The 22,247-nt window shown below is 35.2% G+C and overlaps 1 protein-coding gene across 1 annotated transcript in view; it reads right to left on the bottom strand.

The window, feature by feature from the left end:
• The window catches only part of PDS5B (PDS5 cohesin associated factor B), a 127,882-nt gene that overhangs the window by 4,345 nt on the left and 101,290 nt on the right, over positions 1-22,247 (bottom strand). The window contains 10 exon segments of the mRNA XM_040448165.1: positions 133-271; positions 3,314-3,424; positions 3,515-3,954; positions 8,556-8,661; positions 11,137-11,282; positions 11,865-11,927; positions 13,170-13,289; positions 16,142-16,274; positions 18,045-18,159; positions 20,899-21,103. Of these exon segments, the coding sequence (XP_040304099.1) occupies positions 133-271; positions 3,314-3,424; positions 3,515-3,954; positions 8,556-8,661; positions 11,137-11,282; positions 11,865-11,927; positions 13,170-13,289; positions 16,142-16,274; positions 18,045-18,159; positions 20,899-21,103 (1,578 nt within the window).

Here is a 22,247-nt window from a genome sequence, read left to right as displayed (position 1 = left end):
AAACTGCTCAAGAAAAGTAAATAAATACTTAGAATTATAAGTAACAGCAAGTGCTATATGGAGCTGACCAAGTATTTACCAACTCTATTCCTATATTCTATGCTAACACATGGTACTTTAATAGACACATACATTTACTGTAGAAACTTCCTCTTCCTCTGTTTCTTCCTGTGGAACATCATCATTGACAGGAGAGCTACCCTGAAACACATCTACTTCTTCACTTGAATCATTTTCTTTAGTAGCTGCTTGTTTGGAGCGTCCTACACGGCTAGAGTAAAACAGAGGTAAAATAAAATGAACATTCTGATCTTTAAGTAGTAGATCGCCTCAGAGGAAATGCTCAAAATATTTCATAAATTCTCATTTATTACCATTTTTATCCTCCATTACCTTACAAAACAAGAAATGTTATTCTTATTCTAACCCCTAACCCAGTGTTTAATCCTAGAATCTCACAAACACTGACCAAGTAATAAAAAAACCAAGACAATAAAAGATTATAAAACATAATAGTTTTATGTTTTATAAAAGTCTGCTCTTCCTTTTATCTTTCCCAACTCAGTAAAAGGAATCTGCATCTACTAAGCTGCTCAAAACAGAAAATTTAGAGTCCTTCTTAATAGCGTATTAGTCTTCATCTGGCCCTATAATTCTTACAAAGAAATCTCCAATCTATTCACTTCTCTCCACCTCTACTGCTACCACACAACTTCCACACCATTCTCGTCTTACCTCTTCTCCAAAAATGTAAAAACAGCGGATGTCACTCACTCCCCCTAGACAGCTCCCTGCTGTACTGCGAGAAATTCTGTAAACCTTCTTAACATAATATATAAGGCCTTGCAGACAGTTGTTGGCCATCTGTCCATTCTCATCTCTTTCCACTCCCTAATTCCTTACAACTACAATCCAGCAAATTCTTGCCTTCCTTCAAACTCTCTGAATTGGCCAAGACTTTTCCTACTCTGGAACCTTTAGCACAATGTTCCCTCCAACTGTGTTCTTCTCCTTTTTCTCTATCAGCCTAACTCCTACTATTCTCAAGAAATCAGTTCTCACTTTCCAAAGAGAAAACTTCCCCAATTCCCTAGCCCGCCCATTATGTTCTCTTATAGTACCCTGAAGTTTTCCTCAGGGCACAGATCACAATTTAGAATTCCATATTTATGTGTGATTATGTAATGACTACACGCCATTTAGATGTTAATCCCAAAAGGACAAGAATAATGTCTATTCTGTGCCACTGTAAGCCACTGTAAACCCTAGCACCTCGTACTCTCTGAAACATAGGAGGCAATCAAATATATGTAAGAGATACCACCATTTAATCAAATGTATCCCTTTTGATATTTATTTGCATGTATATTCTTTAAATTAAAAAAAATTTTTGAGTATAGTGGACATACAATGTTACATCAGTTTCACGTATACAACACTGTGGTTCAACTTTTCTACATATTATATGTTGTGCTCACAAGTGTAGCTGCCACCTGTCACCAGATAACGCTGCTATGACACCACTGACCTTATTCCCTATGCCATGCCCCTCTATTCCTGTGACTTATTCTTTCCCAGACTGGAAGCCAGTATGTCCCACTCCCCTTCACCCATTTTGCCCACGCTCCCACCTCCACTTCCTTCTGACAAGCATCAGTTTATTCTCCGTATGATAACTTTTTTAAAATTAATTTTGGAGACAGAGAGAAAGAAAGAGAGCGCGTGCACACAAGCAGGGGAGGGGCAGAAGAAAGGAGAGAATCCCAAGCAGACCCCCACACTGTCAGCATGGAGCCTGATGCAGGTCTTGAACCCACAAACTGTGAATCATGACCTGAACCGCAACCAAGAGTCAAATGCTTAACCGACCGAGACACCTAGGTGCCCCTGATTAACTTTTTTTTTTTTAATTAAGACTATAGTTTATCATTTCTCTTGGGTAATCCACGATATGTATTCTTTAATACACACTCAAACCAAGTAATTTTTTTTTTTTTTTTTACTTGGTTCGGCTTTTCTGAGTTAATGGAAGAAAATACAAGAATTACAGGGAAAATAATATAATCTTTCTCAATTCCACTGAGGTCAGAACAAGAAAAACAGGCAGATCATAACGTATGTTATTCTAGTTCTTAAAAAAAATAGATTCCCCATGAAAGGAAGATATGCTGTTAAGATGGAATATAGAGTCTTTTTCTGCACTGATTTTTAAAAGAAATACTTGTTTGGTTTAGACCATTTGTATGAGGATGTGTATAATTTTAGATGATTACGCCCTTAATTTTTTGATGCGCAAATATAAACTAATTAAAGTTATGAGCCTGAAAGCTATTTCTGTTATTTCCTCATTAGAAAATTAATCGTGGGAATTTAATATTCCTTAAGAATTTGTTTTTTAAAAATAGCTACTTTTCGTAATTGAATCCAAACACATTTACAAAGCTGCCACAAAAACGTACTTACCTTTACTTTTTACCTGAGGAAAAAATTACATGGAAAAAGGCAGGAAGTAGCTAGACACTCAAGCAACTTTCCCTCTTCCTGGGGAATACACAGGAAGAGGAAAAATTTCCAAGATAACTTAAGTATTTGGCCAAGGTGTGCTGGCAACTCTGCAAAGCCAAGGCAGTGATGTAAGTGTGCAACGGGGTCACTCTCAGAATTACAGTCAGAATTTCTGACTAATGGAAGACATGCTGTTCTACTTCCACTTAAATAACTGAGAAAAAAGTGCAAAATATACAAATGACAGCACTGACGCTCCTGCTACTTTAACAATTTTAGGTACAGATTTGTTACTGTGATCGTCTCATGAACATATGCTTGTGTGAACTTCCACAACTATTTATATGTAGATACAGATCTGTTCATTTGATTAGAAAAGAAAGAAAACCAAAACCCCAAAAACTTCAGATCTACATGTGGTAATCTCTTTGGCTATAATTTAAAGAAAAATAATGCCTGTGACTTACCTACACAATTCAAAGAATAAAAGCAAAAATATAAAAACTATTTTTTTTAAAGTTGCTGAGGAGAGATATTAAAAACTAGGTATCATAAAGTCTGTATTGGAAATAATAAACTATTTGGTGTTCATTTAAAGAGATTTGCCTAAAAGCTGTAATCAGAGGTTACCAGAGGGTTAACTGGGATATCAATTACCTAGGTAAGTTTATAAAAATTTTATCTTACCTAGTATAATGGGACTAAATATATGGGATTTTAAATACAGCCCTATGTATATTTAAAAACTGATAAACTCTCGCAAAATAATTTGAAACTGGTTTGAAATTTAATATTATTTACAACTTACACATTTTTTTTTGGTTGTGATGGTGATGGCGTTTTTGATGGTCTTCCTCGTCCTTTCTGTGGTGTGGATTGTGTGGATTCAACTGCACTAGTTTCAGGAGATTCTGCTCTGCTTTGGGGAAGACCCAAATGTGGATAGCATCAAATTACGATTTAGAACACAGTTACTAAATACATGCAGTTCAGAGTTACATGCACTTACCTCTGTTGTGCTCTCCTTGATGTTCGGTGCTGTTTGTTCTTTGATTTCTGTTCTGTGTTTCCACTTTGTCTTTCTTCTTCTTCCTCTTCTTCTGGTGCTGAAGGTCCAGTCTTTTTTTTGGTTCCTTTTTTAGACGTTTTCATTGTTGGTTCTTCTTTTGGTGTACCTCCACCAAGAGGTTTAGGTGGTCGGCCTCTTTTACCTTTTTTTGGCGGGCTATTCTGTTCATCCTCATTTTCCAATATATCTTCTTTGAGCCTCTTTTCCTCAGGCCACTGCTGTTCATCTGATTCTGAAGCCGTATGGCCTCTCTTCCGTCCACGCTGACTGCCTTTAGGTTTCTGTTCCTGTACCAACTTAGTGAGGTCATCCATACCTAATTTCTCTTCTGAATCCGTGACAGGTGTTTTTTTCCGGCTTCTAGGCTTGTCCAATTCAGACTAGGAATAAAAATCACAATTTCAAATATAAATTTGTTAGGATGACTATTTTGAAAAATGAAACAAGAAAATGTTATCCACTTTTGTCATAAAACTGTACCTAAATAAAATATAGAGTCTTTAAGTATATCAGAACCATAACTACTTTGTCTTTTAACTTAAAAAATTATCTGGAGTTAAGAGGGTAAATTTTCATTTTTACTTGAGCTAGAGAGTCTCAAATTGACACCTTTCAAGATCAGTATTTTATTAAACTTTAAATTTTAATGAGTTATTTCATTTAAAAAAATTTAAACTCCATGCTTGAATAATGGATAACTATATCAAAGTATAATGGATCTGCTTTAATAGTCAAATTAAGTGATTCTAATTTTATTCCACAGTGTATAAGATATAAAATATCAACTATGTTATATATTATGCTTAGACACCATAAAAGAGCTACTTTTCCTTTATAAATGGAGGCTGCAAGACACAAAAGTTAAACGTATTCATTTATTAAAAATTTTGAAAATACTTCTGAATCAAAGATACTGTCTCTTTCCAGCTACAACCAATTAAAAACAAAAACGATTTAAATTAGTTAATCAGAAACTCAAATTCAAAATAAAAGCCTAGTCTACATTCAGAGAATATATATGCACTGACCGGCAGATGGAGACTGAGGAAATTCTCCAAAGAAACCAAGAACAGTATGAGCCCTTACAGCTTCCCATACACATGCATGTATAAAACTCACAAATACAAGTGTTTTATTTCCAAAAAGTTTGTGTCAATTTACATTCTTAAAAATCAGTGAAAAGAAAACAACAAAAATTATCTGATTTGTTTAGTCATTTTGTTATGTCATTGGTAATTATGCTAACTATGTCATTGGTATTATGCTTTGTCCATTTGTATAGTGGACTCTTAGTATTTTAAATCTACATTCTTCTACATTTTTGTGTGTATTTCAATTTTATTTCCTATTTGTTAAGGATTGAATTATGTCCATACAAAATTCCTATGTTGAAGCTAGAACCTCTGATGTAATGATATTTGAAGATGGGGCCTTTGGGGGATATTTCAGTTGAGATAAGATCATGAGGGTGGGGCCCTCATAACAGAATTAGCCCCTTATGAAAAGAGACACCAGAGAGATCTTTTTGTCTCTCTTCTCCACCATGTGAGGAATAGTGAGAAGGTGGCCATCTGCAAACCAGGAAAAGAAACTCTCACCAGGAAGCAAATCGGCCAGCACAAAGGTTGAGAAAATTAATTTCTGTTGTTTAGCCATCCAGTCTACGATACTTTGTTACGGCAGCTTGAGCAGACTAAGACATTACCGTATCTTGATAGGATTTGACATGGAATTCTAAACTGTCTTTCCTATCCACCCCCAAAGAGTATTTCAATCATTTCAAAAATCAATGACTTATAATGGTTCCTTTACTTTGTATTAGGTTTTAAAAATTGAGAATGTTTCTGGGCTATTGTAACAATGGCATAATATTTTACTAAACATAGAGAAATAAAGAAATACATTTGTGTTTGGTTAGGCTGATGTCATTACTCCTCTTTTGTACCATTTATTCTTCCACATGGACTTAAAATCACACTGGAATTTTATAATTACATATAGATTCATTCAGAACAAACCATCATTTGTTTTTATTCATTTCTCCCATTAAAGAACATGGCATGTCTTCCTTCTATTCAAGTCTTCTAAGTTTCTCAGTTTGGATATTTTCCCCACACGGATTCCCCCTACTTTTTTAAGGCTATGTTTAGGTTGATCGGTCAGTTGGTTGGTCGGTCGGTCGGTCGGTCGGTCGGTCTGTCTGTCTACCTACCTACCTACCTACCTACCTACCTACCTTTGTTGTGGAAGAGGTTACTGTGGTGAAGCAAATCTCCTTTCCCCCAAATGTATACTTGATATAAAGCAAAATTACCAGACTAAAGTTAGTTATACACATACATACGTCTACCACGTATAGATGTTTAATTGGCTACCATACTAAATACTTAGTTTTTCAATTGCTTCTCTTATTTTTCTAAGAGTACAAAAGAAAAATGAATTTGTCTCTTCTTTTTCACCGTCATACCTTTGATTCCTATTTCATGTCTTCCTGAATTTGTCAAACATTCTAGAACAATCTTAAATAATAGTGATGACAAGTTACTTGTTTTGCTTCTGATTTTTAATTAAAATGTTTCAAGTATTTTGCATTTAAGAATAATTTAAGAAGAATAACTGAGTCAATGATTACTGATTTAAACAGATAAAACTTTTAGTATGTTAAGGAAGTATCCTTCTGGTATTAGGTTAGTAAGAGTTCATATGTATCAAGAATGGATTTTAAGTTGTATTTATATCTTCTTGACATGACCTGAAGTTATCTTGTTAGTATTCTTCTTATTTGGTATACTGATTTGATATATTATGTTAAAAGATTTCTTAACATTAAATTATCCTTACATTCTAGGAAAAACAGACCCTATAAGTGACTGGTTTTAATTTGTTAGCATTTATTTGCATTTTTGTACAAATAATTATTGTTACTCAGAGATGCAAAGGTAAGAGAAATATTGAATTAAAGTTAACTTTACAATTATCACCTCCAGTTTTAAACTTTACAATTCATTTTAATGTCCAGAACTGTGATAAGGTGGCTGAATTCCTTTATACTCTGGAAAAAGTTGGTGGTAAACAGGAAATTTAATGTCTGCTTTCTTGAGAATACTATAAAATAAGCTAGTTTACTAAAGCACTACATTCTCTAGTTTCTTTTTCATTTTGCACTGCATTATCTTAAGAACAGAGGGAGAATAAAACTGAGGTTAAAAGCAGGAAATAAGGAAAACATTCTATTTGTAAAACTAAATATTTGAATATAAATGTATATGGACAATAATTCCTTTGTGATGAAGTTTTAGTATCAAGGTGGTAGTATATACAAAGACAGGACTCTTTCTCTATAATCTACTGGTCTTTAAATTGAACTTCTGTCTCAAAACGCTAGCCTCTTTAAGGATATTTCAGTTGATATGTATTAATAAGGTTCTTATAGTATTTCTGAAAAAGGATACAATGTTACACAAAAGGCACCCAAAGGCTTCCATTATAATTATACAAATAAATCTCAAAAGCTCAAAATTTCACAACTTTGCTATGGAAAAGAGAGACTTGCTCTTCACTGCTCTATAATATGGCAGAACTAGATACAGAATTTATAGGATAACAAAATATTAAGAATTCATCACCACCATGCTTCCCACATTTGGGGGGGGATATACATAGGTGGCTTAGTTGATGCGTTGATGTTTCCAACAAATGAGAGAAATTGTAAGCTTTCCGCCTAAGGCATTTTTAAGCACGTGGTAAACAACTCATAAATGCTAGTGAAGGAATTTCTGCATTAAGTGAGAAGTAGGACTAGAAGACATAAATACCTTTTCCAATTCAAGGTTCTCTTCTATATATCCAGATAACAGGATTCCTTTCTGGCTAAGCGATCAATTTTTAATTCTGCTTGGGCAAAATTTTTAAACAGCCAATAAAAATCAGAATTTACAGTATAAGTAGTAAGGATTTAGTAAGAATTTAAGAATTATAATTTTTTAAGTGGAAAGAAAAACAATCTGGCAGAACAAATTACTGGAGAAACTTGAAAACAATTAAAAATAATTAAAGCTTTTTGGAATATGTAATGTTGGGCCAGTGGTAGAAAAGAAGGGCAGTAATATTTCAGAGAAAGCAAAGGTATTTTATTAATAACGTTCCACCTCTACTGGGTAGATTTCAAATGCATTAACATTTACTTTATAGTAATCATTACTCAAAAATATTGATCTTTGTAATGATAACATAGCAGCAACACCAACTGACTTGGACTAATTCATTTATTCTGATAAACCTTAACAGCTAAGTAGCCACATTTTACAGATAAACTGATTCAGAGAGCTTCATGAATTTTTCAAAAGTTTAAAGCTAACCTAGAAGTCAAAATGTGCCCAATTATTAAGGTTATCAGGATGTATAGAAATACATAACTGTATTCTGTATCTGTACTAAAATTTAACAAACCTGTCTTTAAATGGCATTTACAAACAGTCTAATCATACAAATTATCACTGCTATTAAAATTTAAAAAGAAGCCTTTATGAAAACTGCAGCATTCCCTACCTTTGCTAGAAGCTTACTTAGTAATGAAAGGCTTAAGAAAGCATCTAAAATGGAGGAGCCTTTAAGGATCCTCATTCTACTTCCCTTTTCTAATGCTAAGTCTAAACTTACTGTGTTTTAAACAACAACAATAACAACAACAACAAAACAACAACAAAAAACCCCCAAACAGTTCTGAGTATGGGACTGGCATGTTTGGTTTCCAGGATCTACAGAATAAAGATCACTCATTAGAATGACAAGAAACACAAGAGATTCAATATACTTAAATTACAAGGTAGAGGATAATGATGAACTCACATTTGTGATTAAAATCATTAAGAGAAAATCAAATGTCAAATTTGAGAGTAATGTTAACTGGTTTCAGTGTAAACATTATTACTTATACAGTAAAATTTTTATTATAATTATAAAATCAAACCAAATATCTCACCCTTACAAGATCAGAGTCGTCTCTCTTGTCACTTTTTTTTCCTGGCAAAGGTGATGACATTGTATAATCTTCATTTTCACTGTGATCCATTTCAGAGCTATCAAGCCTTTTAATATAGACATTTGTTATTATTATTACAATGAAACAACCTTAAAAGCTTTCCCTGTTCCCTAGTGTAGCTTTACAGCTATATGAGGAAAAGTTTCATTCTTTTCCGAAAAGTATCTGTTTCATTCTATCATATTTAGCACCAAACCAACAAGCAATGAATTACATTTAATAGAGAAACTTGAAGAATCACAAATTTAGTTTTCTTACTAAGTCTTTTTAAAAACTAAATTCTATTTTGGAGTGGAAACATAAAGCAAATTAAAACCTTTCTGGTTAGCAAGTTGGATTGGCCTATGTTACTACAATCCGCACCTCTCTCTCCCATATTCCCAGTTCCGCTTTTTCTTCTTTGAGTTCTTTTTTTTTTTAATTTTATTTATTTTGAGAGAGAGAGAGTCAGTCAGTCCCAAGGAGGCTCAGAGTGGTCCACGCAAAGCCTGACGTGGGGCTCAATCTCACGAACCGTGAGATCATGACCCGAGCCGAAATCAAGAATGGGACACTTAACTGAGCCACCCAGGTCCCCTTTCTTCTCTGTATTTTTAACACCCTGTAACACACTAAAGTTATTATGTTTATTCTCTACTAACTTCCCCTGCTAGAATGTAAGCATGGATCTTTTGCCAACTGTATTTATTTTATACTAAGCACTTCTACCAGTGCCAGACATAAAATAGGCACTCAATAACTACTTATTAAATGAATTAACAGCACAAGCTCACAAGCTCTCATTTATTGGTATGAAGCCTGTCTTCTGTCCTAGGTGATCTCATCTTTAATGTGACTATGAAAATCATTTACACATCGTTAAATCCTAAATTTCAATCTCTGGCCTAGAAACTACCCTGAGCTCTAGACTCACATATCCAACTGCCCACTCACTTGAATTTCCTATAGGCATCTCAACTTTAACACAGCCAAAATAGTTATTTGGACATTCCTCTTTTCCCCATCTCCCCAGAAAACACACACACACACACACACACACACACACACACACACACACACACAAATGCGCATGCATGCACAAAGCCTGTTCCTCTTCAAAGGCTTCTAACATCTCAGTAAATGGCACCGCCACCTATAGAAACATTCAAGCAAAAAAACCCCCTAGGATACATCCTTAAATATTCCCTTTTCATAACTATTCACATCTACCTCATCAGCAAGACAATTTGGGTCTAAAATCAAAATAAATCCCACATTTGACTACCATCTTCTTCCCTCTTCATCCCTTCTCTGAATTACCATTAGCTGACTCCTAACTGGTTTTTTTTTAATCTCAATTCTAGTGCCTCTCTTCTCCATAAACGATAGGGCAATCTAATAAAAGTTGCAAATTAGATCACTAGGCTCCACAGCAATATCTGAGCAAAGGGAAAAGTCGAAAGCAATTTTGAGGCTCTCAGCCTAAATGACTGATCTTCTTTGATTATAACCAGGATCCAAGAAGAAAAACCAGTAACTTAGGATAGGAGTTGCTGGAAATGGTTTGGTCCTGTTAAGTAGGAAGCCATCCCACTAGAAAATGTCCAAATGATATAGGTGAAGGCGACTAAAGTATCAGCCACTAATATGTATTAATACAGGAATCTAAAACAAGCACTATAAATGTATTTTTGTTCACTCTCTAGCATATATCATTTGACAATTTATTCGTTACAAGGAAACTGATAAGACATTTTAGAATGTCTCATCCTTTCTTTATTGATTGGTTATGAACAATGCAAAGATAGCACAGTCTTTCATAATAACTAAGCAAAATCAATAATCAGTGGCAGTTAGGGCCTGTGCAAGGCTTTGCTGCTAACAAACTGTTAAGTACTACACAAAAACGAGTTAAATTGTGAATTATTTTCTCTTTTCCTCTTAAGACGAAAATCTGTAGAGCATGATTTGAAAGTACAAATTTAAAACAATTTTTCTAAACAAAAAAATTTATACATGTGCATGGGAAAAGAAACTCAAACCAAAAAGTATAGAATCTCCTTCCTATACTAGACTACCACAAGATGTTGTGTATTCTCCCAAAACTTTTCTATGCATATACAAGCCAATCTGAAGACAAATCCCTTGTAAAAACTCAAAAATACTAGAATACTGTTCTATTCTTTGCCTTTTTTACTCAATAATATATTATGGAAACAATTCACATTAGCTCATACCTCATCATTTTTAATGATTATGTCTTCTAATGTATGGTTGTACTATAATATAACAGTTTCAAGTTTGCCAGACATTTAGCTTATGTCTACCAATACAGGGTATCCCAACAAGCTAAAATATGAAAGCCTAAGATAGAGTGCCTATCTAAAATAAAGAAGCAAATAAACAGGAAGATGCAAATGGCTGTTCGGGTATGCACTGATTTCCACTCACTGACATTAAATGTTTTGGGTTACATTATTTTAGATCTCATTGCCTTGATGGAATCCTTAAATGTAAAGTATGGCATTTCTTAGGTGCTTACCTCCCTTTTATTCTTCCAGGAGAGCTTGGATTTGAGCTGCTGCTTGCATTGCTTACAGTTTCCATTCGTGATGATTTTGTCTGAGATTGCTTGCCTGCTGATGAAAGTGGCTTATTAACAGCTCCTAGAACATTGGTTGTTTTAGGCTGAAATGAAAAATGCATATCTCTTTCTATTTGATTAAAGCAGGAAGAAATTTGTACATAAAGAACCATAAATCTCTGTCCAAGTATTTACATACAAATCACACACACAAATATACCTATCCTTAAGCAAAATAAGGATTATAAATTGAGTATCACTTGAATAAGTGAAAAACTATACAGACAAGCATAATAGTTAAGCTTCTTTGCGATTTAGAGGAAAAGGCTTACATAGAAAGAACAAATAAAATGTACAGTCAACAATAAAAATAGATAATCAAACTGCTTTGGAAAGACATAAGATGTTTTTAACTTTAAGATTTTTATCTTGACATTACAGGATAAGATATTTAAAGATCAAGGTCTCCAGCACTTTATTTCAGGCTACAAAATAAGTTCATGTATCTCAGCTTGCATTTATGCTGTAAATATATTATTTCTTACTAGTAAATGGAAGAGATCTAATAACTATTTTCTACCTTAAGATACACTAATTTTTAAAGAAATACAAAATAACATAATTTTGCCAATAATCACAGTAAAATAAACTACCATGTAAAAATCAGAATGACTCTCAAAACGTACTTTTCCAGGCGTAAAAAACGATTTCATTTCTGGAGGCAGATAATTTTTGGTGTTACTGAAATTCTACAAGCAGGAGAAAAAGTTGTAGTTAGTGAATAATCAAACGCTATACAAGAAGTGCTTCAAAGCCAACAAAGCATATAACAGATTTTGTTTTAAAGTACATAATAAAAGACATACTTCAATAATAAGTTCAAACACAAAATTTCAGTCACGGATTTTAAATACTGTAATAAGCTTAAACTAACCTTCTACCAACTCCAATATTAACAAAACACATTTGAGCTCTAATGTGCTAGAGCTCTCTGTAAGTGCATCAGAAAACACATGCTTCTGTAAAAAAAAAAACTCTCCAGAAGAGACCACATTTACCCCTGTTATCTTAATCATGACAAGGTGAAAGCAGACAGTCCCTTTTAGCTACTGGGTGAGCCTGTTCCACAAGGCTGCTGCAAATCTCTGTATGTTGGTAAGACCTTAACTGCTATTTTACTTAGAAACAAACACAAACATAAAAACAAAAACGGTAGTGGTGCTTTCCAAACTCTCAGTCAATAGGCTTAGATGCATTATGAATCTCTAAGAGAATCTGGAAAACACCTTGTATAGCTCGTACAATACTAGGGGCACCTGGGTGGCTCAGTCGGGTTAAGCGTCTGACTTTGGCTCAGGTTATCTCACAGTTCGTGAGTTCGAGCCCCGCGTCGGGCTCTGTGCTGACAGTTCAGAGCCTGGAGCCTACTTCAAATTCTGTGTCTCTTCCTCTCTGTGCCTCTCCCCTGTTTGCGCCCTCTCTCTCAAAAATAAAACATAAAAAAAATTTTTTTTTTTTTTGTATTTCCTACAATACTTGAGTTTTGTGCTGAGTTTGGGGAACATTCTTGTGGTATTCCCTGGGTCTCAAACCTGTTCCGGTGTCTGCCCTTGTTTCTTCATACCAGTTATAAATTTCAATCAAGGGCTTATAACTTCAGACTCTATCAGCATTCTCCTTCCCATTTTGGATCACTGGTCATTAACTGACAGATCTACATGCTTTGATCACATTTTTGCCTGTACTCGTAGACTGGCATAAAACTCCAAACACAAACTCTAGATAATCTTGATTAACCTCCGGACCTTGTTTGTGTCCTCCGATTTGGCCCATGTGCTAGTCTTGCACCACATTATTAAGACGCAAGCTGACCTTTCCATGACATTAGTAGTGCGCCAGCTCTTGATACTGATCCTTCCTAATCTTCCCACAACCTAGTGCTGAGAATACATTTTATTTCAATCTACACACACAAAATCTAAAATAACTACCTTGTCAGGCTGGGTGAAAAAACGAGCTGGTAGTACTGGGTCTTTAGGAGATTCCAAACTGTATGTGGTGCTCTTTGACATGATGATATTCATGGCAACATCACACACAGTGTACAGTTTCTGCAATGGTATTAAAGAAAATTAGGTACTTAAGATGGCAGCCTTGACTCTGAATTAGGAGTAATTCTACAACATGCAATTAGTACAGGCATACCTCAGAGATACTGCAGATTCGGCTCCAGACCACCACAATAAAGCAAATGTTTCAATTAAGTGAGTCAAATGAATTTTTTGGTTTCCCAGTGCATATAAAAGTTATGTTTCCACTACACTATGATCTATTGAGTGTGCAACAGCATTATGTCTAAAAAACAACGTACAATGTAATTACAGTACAAGTAATTAAAAACTTTTATTGCTAAAAACGTTAACCATCATCTGAGCTTTCGGTTACTTGCAAAATCTTTTTGCTGGAAGAGGGTCTTGCCTTAATGTTGACAGCTGCTGCTGATCAGTGGTGGCTGCCAAACAATGGAGTGACTGTAGTAACTTCTTAAAATAAGACAAAACTGTAGTTTGCTGTACTGACTGACTCTTCCTTTCACTAACAATTTCTCTGCAGCATGTGATGCTGTTTGATACCATTTTACCCACAGTGGAATTTTGAATATCAGAGTCAATCCTCTCAAACGCTGCTGCTGTTTTATCAACAAAGTTTGTGTAATATGCTCAATCCTTTGTTGTAATTTCAACAATCTTCACAGCATCCTCATCAGGAGCAGATTCCATCTAAAGAAACCACTTTCCTGGGGCGCCTGCGTGGCTCAGTCAGTTGAGCATCTGACTCTTGATTTGGGCTCAGGTCATGATCTCACGGTTCATGGGATGGAGCCCCAGGAAAGTGGTTTCGGTGCTGACAGCACAGAGCCTGATTGGGATTCTCTCTCTCCCCCTCTCTCTGCCCTTCTCCTGGCTCACAGTCTGTAAATAAATAAACATTAAAAAATAAATAAATAAACCACTTTCTTTGCTCATCCATGAAAAGCAACTCCAAATTCATTAAAGTTTTATCATGAAATTACAGCAATTCAGTCACATCTTTAGGCTCCATTTCTAGGTATAAATTCTTGCTATTTTTACCACATCTGTAGTTACTTCCTCCACTGAAGTCTTGAACCCCCCTCAAAGTCATCCATGATGATTCTAACCAAGAAGTTAGAATCAACTTCTTCCAAACTCCAGTCCATGTTGATAATTTGACTTCTTTCCATGAATCATGAAAGTTCTTAATGAATGTAGAGTGGAGAATTCTTTCCAGATTTTCATTTGACTTTACCCAGATCCATGAGAAGAGTCACCATCTCTGGTAGGTACAACCTTATGAATGTATTTCTTAAACAATAAGACTTGAAGGTTGAAATTATTCCTTGATCCCTGGGCTGCAGAATGGATGCTGTGTTAGCAGGCATGAAAATAGCATTAATCTCATTGTAGGTCTCCATCAGAGCCTTGGGGGTGACCAGGTGCATTATCAGTGAGCAGTAATATTTTGAGAGAAGTCTTTTTTTCTGAGGTCTCCACTATGGGCTTAAAATGTTCAGTAAAACATACTGCAAACAGATGTGCTATTTGTTTGGCTCTGTTGTTCCATTTATAGAGCACTGAGTAGACTTAGCATAATTCTTAAGGGCCCTAGGATTTTCAGAATGGGAAATGAACACGGGCTTCAGCCTCAAGAGACCAGCTGCATTAGCTCCTAACAAGAGAGTCAGACTGCCTTTTGAAGCCAGGCACTGACTTCTCTGTAGCTAGGAAAGTCCTCAATGGTATCTTCTCCCAACAGAAGGCTGCGTTAGAAAACTGTTATTTAGAGCAACCACCTTCATTAGTTACCTTAGCTACATCTTCTGGACAACTTCTATGTCAGCACTTGCTGTTTCACTCCATACTTTATCTTATGGAGATGGCTTCTTTCCTTAAGCGTATGAACCAACCTCTGCTAGCTTCTTTCTTCTGCAGATTCTTCACCTCTCTCAGCCTTCACAGAATTACAGAGTTAGGGCCTTGCTCTGGATCAGGCTTTGGCTTAAGGGAATGCTGTGGCTGGTTTGATCTATCCAGGTCACTCAAACCTTCTCTGTATCAGCAATAAGAGTATTTCACTTTCTTATCATTTGTGTTCTCACTGAAGTAGCACTTTCAATTTCCTTTAAAAACTTGTTCTTGGCATGCACAACTTGGCTAACTATTTGGTACAAGAGGCCTAGCTTTCAGCCCATCTCAGTTTCTACAGGCCTTCCTCACTAACTTTCATCATTTCTAGCTTTTGATTTAAAGTGAGAGATATGCTACTCTTCCTTTCACTTGAGCACTTGGAGGCCACTGTAGGGTTAACTGGCCTAATTCCAATATTGTTGTGTCTCAGGGAACAGGGAAGCTTGAGGAGAGGGAAAGAGGACGACTGGTGGCTACAACAGTCAAAACACACACATCAGTTAAGTTTGCCATCTTCTATATGTGGGTGAAGTTTGTGGAACCCCAAAGCACTGATCACTGATCACAGTTCACCATAACATATATAATAGCAATGAAAAAGTTTACAATATTGCAGGAATTACCAAAATGTGACACAGGGACATGAAATAAGCAATAAGCAAATGCTGATGGAAAAATGCTGCCAACAGACTTGCTCCATGCAAGGTTGTCACACACCTTCAACTTGTAAAAAAAAAAAAAAAAAAAAAAGCAATTATCTGCAAAGTGCATTAAAACAAGGTATGGCTGTGTGTAGTTTTCAGTACAATAGTGTAAGTTAAACTATTGTTTTCAATATTTCTAATTACTAATAGAAATACTAATTATTAAATAATAAAAAAGATTGATAATGTCTATACATACTATAGAAGTACCACACCCCCACTCAAATGCTTAAATCAACAGGGAAGCATGATTATTTACAAAGAATTACATACTTCATTCATTTTTGCATCATCTGGTCCTTGGGCATCTTTTGTTTGTTTAATATTTTCTACCATCTTTCTGATAAACGCATGACTGTTATTTTCATTTTTAGCCATTAATATTTCTAGAACAAACCAAAGACATCTAAGAAAAAGGGAAGAAAAAGAAATGAAAAAATCAGTTGTTAAATATAGACAAAATAACTCAACATAAATATAATAAACTCCACAAACGGAAAAAATTAAAAAGGAAAAAACAGCTATAAATCAAAAGAGAAAAAAAGGTATGTCACACATACAAATCACAACTTATCAGCAATGTAGGTGTGAATTCAAAAGACCCCTTCTCAAAATCTCAATAATTTTTCCAAAGAGGCAGGTTAAAAAAGAACTTAAACGGTGGAAATGATGAAGTGATCTTAACCCCTAGCTATGACAGGGAAAGAAAATTGCCTAAAATAAAAACCTGGCCATGGATAAAGTGAAGCCTCAAGCACTCAAGACAGCAGTCCTGATTGGACGTTTTCAAGAAAATATAACCACCCAACTCAATAGTTAAGAATCTTCATGAATAAATTAGAGAGGAAAAAAACCATGGTTGACAACTACACATACTGTCTTTGCTTAAGAGGGAAAAATTAAAAGAAAGTTTCACTAGCTCAGTTAAAGTTAATTACATACAACTCTGTTCAAGACCAAACCAAAAGTGCTTTGTGTCTTTACTATATAGACAGAATGGAACAGAGTTGTGGCACAGAGGAGAAGTGAGAAGAGAGAAAAGTAAAGTGAGAAGCAAGGTATCATTCTAGAAGGGGAAAAATAACCTTAAGGATCTTGGGAATAGAATAAGTTCTTCTGGAGCAGCTCTCTGACAGAATGGGAAGAGTACTCAAGACTGTACTGGGCATTTTACAAATAAACCAAAAATATTTAGTAAATTCCAAAGAATATTAAATGTATTTCAAAAACCAAAGTTATCTGAGAAAGATGGTTAGAAGTTTTCATTAGTTACAATCACCCTAACACAGAACTCATTTTGGGAGAACTGCTTAGTTTAAAAAAAAAAACAGAAACTGTGGCTAAAAGAGGGTAGTAACAGCTTTTCCCTTGCCATAAAAAAGTTACCAGTAATTTGATTTTATTCTCTTGAGGTACCACAAATATTTATCAAATATTTCTATGAACTAAGACACCACCAGTTATTTTCCTTTAATAGGAAGCTAAAGGCATAATAAATTCATTTATTCAAAACCACAGACGTTTATCATAACAGAAAGAAGACTAGGGTCTTAAGCTTATTTAAAGAAGTATGGCGGTATTAGGAAGACTTCTCTAAATATTATTGTATTTCCCTATTCCACACCCAGGCATAGATGGTCTTTCTGCCTCTCAACAATAATCTTTGAAAAAATTACAAGTGCCATAAACTTGAGCTAGAAAAACACCAATGAAGTAGTAAGTGGGGTAGTTCCTTGGTAACCAACTTGGCCCATTACTAAATTAGACCATTTTCTCTTCCTACGGAGAAAGATAGTTAATGCAAAGAAAAAGTGCTATGTGAATAAAGGAGAGTATTAATTCGCCCACATGAAAATTTAGAGTTGTAGAAGAAAGCAGGAAAAGGTAAGAACAGGAATGGAAACTCTTAATGGACTGCATCAATAGAAAACAAGTGCCAGAACGAAAGAGACACAGCAGTGCACTAATTATGCTAAATTAACTTTTGGGAAATCATATAGGAAATGAAATATAAAGATATGGTATGAAAAAAGAAAAACAAGAGAAGAAATAAGGGAAGAACGTGGAACTTCTAAGAAATTAAATAAATCTAATTAATTATAATGGCAATTCCATTATCAGCATCAAAGAGAAAAAACTTTCAGGAAATATGAAAATGGAATGAAAAAGGTCTTACTCTTTAACATCTTTCAGTTGTTCAATATCCTGTACTTTGACATAATCTGGGTCATGTGCCAAAAGGTGAATTGTATATGGAACAACATACTCTGGTAGAAGAGACAATAATTTTTCTGAAAAAGAAAAAACAAAACACAAACATCCAGGTTAGAAAACCAAACCTTACACTTTGTCTGTGATACTGTATTTCTTGCATCCCAGTAGTTTCCCAAAATACGGCTACAAGAAAAATTTATTGAAATGTCCAGTGTTGAATTACACCATAAAGACTTTATTCATTCATCCATCATGTCCAATATTGAAATGCCTACTAAATGCACCATATGCTGAGCCTACAAAGGCAAATATTTTCATTTTCAAACACACATGGTAAAAAGTGACCCAAACAAACTATATCTAAGAAAAAGAAACATAAGATCTATTTTTCTTGTGATTATGAGCAACCTTATGTTTAACACTCCCTTATTAAGCTGAGCAAAAAAAAAAAAAAAAAAAATAATGCATCTTTCAATGTTAATATGGCACAAAAAATAAGAAGGTTGATACTACTTGAGATTATTTGTAAAAAAAGAACAGATCTAAAGTAATGGACTTCAGAGTTTCTAGGACATTTGAAGTAACAAACTTTTATTTTAAATTCAAATATTTTTATATTTTGACCTGAGATCAGCATATTGCACTAGAGGTCAGAATGGTAATCCTAACTAGTTTTACCAAACATTAGTCAAAAAGACCAGGAGTCATATACTTAACAATTCCTTTTATATTTCCTACTTTCAAAATAAAATTTTAATTTTTTTTTAAGTTTATTTATTTTTGACAGAGACAGAGTGTGAGCATGAGCTGGGGAGAGGCAGAGAGAGAAGGAGACACAGAATCCACAGCAGGCTCCAGGCTCTGAGCTGTCAGCACAGAGCCCAATGCAGAGCTCGAACTCATGAACTGCAAGATCATGACCTGGGCTGAAGCTGGACGCTTAACTGACTGAGCCACCCAGGCGCCCCTCAAAATAAAATTTTAAATCAGATACTCAACTTGGCATATAATAAATACTACATGTGTCAATAAGACACCAAGTGTTATTTATTTCCTTATTGCTGAACTCTAAGAGAATAGTTGGTGTGTAATATTTATTTCAAGAAAATATAGAATACAGAAGAAAAAAGTAACAGGTTTCAAAACTCAGTGATATTCAAATTCAAATGTATCAAGTATTTATTCAATGCTTACTATTTTCTAGGCTTACTACTTTTATTGGGGCAGATTATTTTAAGTACAAAGATGAGTAAGACTAGATAAAGATCTCACAGGAAAGTGTAGAGACACAAACTATACTTCAATGTGAAAGGCGCCTTCAAGTAAGTATAGCTAACAAATACCAAGTACTTCTTTGAACCACACATCATGCCAGGTGCTTTATACACATAACACTTAAATCCTCATGCTAACCATAAGAAATGAGTATAATTATACCAATTTTACAAATAAGGAGAGTAGGGCTCAGATTGAGAAAGTAACCTGCCCCCAAACAACCAGTAAACAGAAGAGGGATTTGACTCCAGAGCTCTTATTCTCCAAGTTTGAGAAGGAAGAGAAAGAAAGAAGGCCCCAGTGATGCAGTAACACCAAAACTGTATTTTAAAGGATTCAAAAGGTGCAAACCACGCTCCTTAGTTTTCTTTATATTTGTCTAGAAGGGCAGGCAATTTCCAGATACAGTTGACAACAAAGTTAAAAGATGGTTGCACAAATTTCAAATAATCCATAGTATAAGATACACAAAATTTATAGGTAGCTTGAAACTCAGGCTGAGAGTAAGGACCATGCTAATGAGTTTCAACTAGATCCTATCAGCAATGAAGAATCAACATGGATTTCAAGCAAGGAAGTACCATGATCCAACCTGTTTTAGAATGGTATTCTTGATAATGGTGTGTGGCACAGCTGGAGATGGGTCAGAGGGAAGGAAACACAACAGGAAGATGTTTGGAGTGTATTCAATTACCCAAGTGAAATATACCAGAGTAGGAGAGCTAAGGAGAGAGACATTCAAGGTATCTAGAGGATTTGGTGACCAATAAGAGGAAAAAAGAAGGTACAAAAATAAAGGCCTGATTTTTAACTTGGGTAACTAGGTGGATTCTAATGCTGTTAAAAGAACTCAAGGGTGGCTTGAGCCTGGGTGGCTCAGCTGGTTGAGCCTCTGACTTCTGAGGGTCATGATCTTGTGGTCCATGAGTTCGAGCCCCATGTTGGGTTCTGTGCTGACAGCTCAGAGCCTGGAGCCTGCTTCAGATTCTGTGTCTCCCCCTCTTTCTGCCCCTCCCATGCTCATGCTCTATCAAAAATAAATAAACATTTAAAAAAAATTTTTAAAAATACAATGAAGAACTCAGACACAAAAACTAATAACACAAATGGGATAAAATGAGATTAAAAACAGGCACATAAGCACCGGATATTAACATCAGCTACCAGTGAAAAACAATCAAAGATAAAAGACCTGTACTTTTTTAAATCTAAAAGACAGTACTTACACCACATATGTGTGTGTGTGTGTGTGTAAGCGCGCACGCATATTTCACTGTTTTATTAAAAGTATCTCCAATGTCATTGCTTATTTTCCTTGGCCAGTCAGTTACATAAAGAAACATGGGTTGATATTTAAATACCTATGCATTTATATTTGTCAAACGAACTTTTTTAAAGGAAAACGGTTATTGAAAATTAGTAACAATTTTGTATTTAATGATGGCCAATTAGAGTATAATAAATAGCAGTAACATCACTTTGTGTTCAATCAAACTGCAACTGGCTAGAATAGTATACTTCCCATTTTCACATATGCTTACCACTAACGGCTGCATGCTGCTTCAGATACTCGCGTCTCACATTTATATTTTTGACCAGACACTGCCTAGCATGAGCTCTTCTCTCTTTTACAGGATCTTTTGCACAAAGTGCACAGATTGCCATATACTCCAGTGGAAGCCGTAATCGGGAGAGGCCTTTGTGAAGTTTCTGAGCAAACACTTGTCTTACTTGATAGCATTCATCCTGTAAAGACAGAATTATTCCACAGATTATTCACATGGCAACAAAGAATAAGTAACAACCTCACATACGAAATTTGAAGGGTAAAGGAGAGCAAGTTTATGGACAACCACTGCTTCTGCTCACAAGACTGAGGGATTGTGACATGTTCATTTCAAGGCTGTAGTGTTCACAAGGTACCAAGTTACATGTGTTAGAAAATACTGAATATACTTTTAAAACAGATAAAGCTAGTACATATAAATCCATCCTAACTTAAGGTATTAAAAAGTTTAAATACCATCTCCTATCTAGCTTTTGCACTTACTGAGCAAGATAAAACTGTCCAATTCATATAGTTTAGCTTTAACAGTGAAAAAACTATTCAGATTAAAATGGACAACTCTGAAGGCAAGAGTTACTAGTCAATTTCAGGAACACCAAATTACTTTTAGTCCTATAAATGAACCGATTGTTCATTACCACTGTGCCTGCTTTCCTCATACTAACTCCCTCTACTAAACCACCCATCTCTACTCTTCTAGCTAACTCCTCCTCATCTCTAACAACAGCTCCTATATCTTCCAGTCTTTATCAGGCATCCAGCTACCCTCTCTTAGCACTCTGTGCGTATCTCCGGCATAGCATTCACTATACAGTATTAAAATGATTGGTTTATAGGTCTTACTCATCACGGTTTATTCCTTAAAGACAAGAACTATGCCTTTATTCACTTCTGAGCGTCTAAACCTAGCACAGTATCTGGCATATAGATTATCTATAGAATAAGCTATAGGACAAAGCTCAATATGACATTTGAGTCATATATGAAACGTGTAAAGACCTTCATAATTACACCTTACCCTCCACCAATTAACACAAAGTGTGGTGTCTTTCATACTACTGCAATGTTATGCATACTATTTCTACTATCTATAGTGTACATTTTGTTTTTTTTCAAAACCTAGGTCATAACATCTTGCTCTTATCTTTAAATCCTTATTTTGTGTACCTTCTCTCATTTAATTTAGACTTGTTTATCTTTTTTTTTTTTTAAGCTTATTTTGAGATAGAGAGAGCACAAATATGAGCAGGGGAGGGGCAGAAAGAGGAGAGAGAGAATTCCAAGGAAGCTCCCCCACTGTCACTGGAGTCCGACGCGGGGCTC

This window comes from Herpailurus yagouaroundi, unplaced genomic scaffold (assembly GCF_014898765.1).
Source record: "Herpailurus yagouaroundi ecotype Mexico unplaced genomic scaffold, PumYag 197, whole genome shotgun sequence".
NCBI classification, from domain to species: Eukaryota; Metazoa; Chordata; class Mammalia; order Carnivora; family Felidae; genus Herpailurus; species Herpailurus yagouaroundi.
This window is presented reverse-complemented; position numbering and strand designations above follow the sequence as displayed.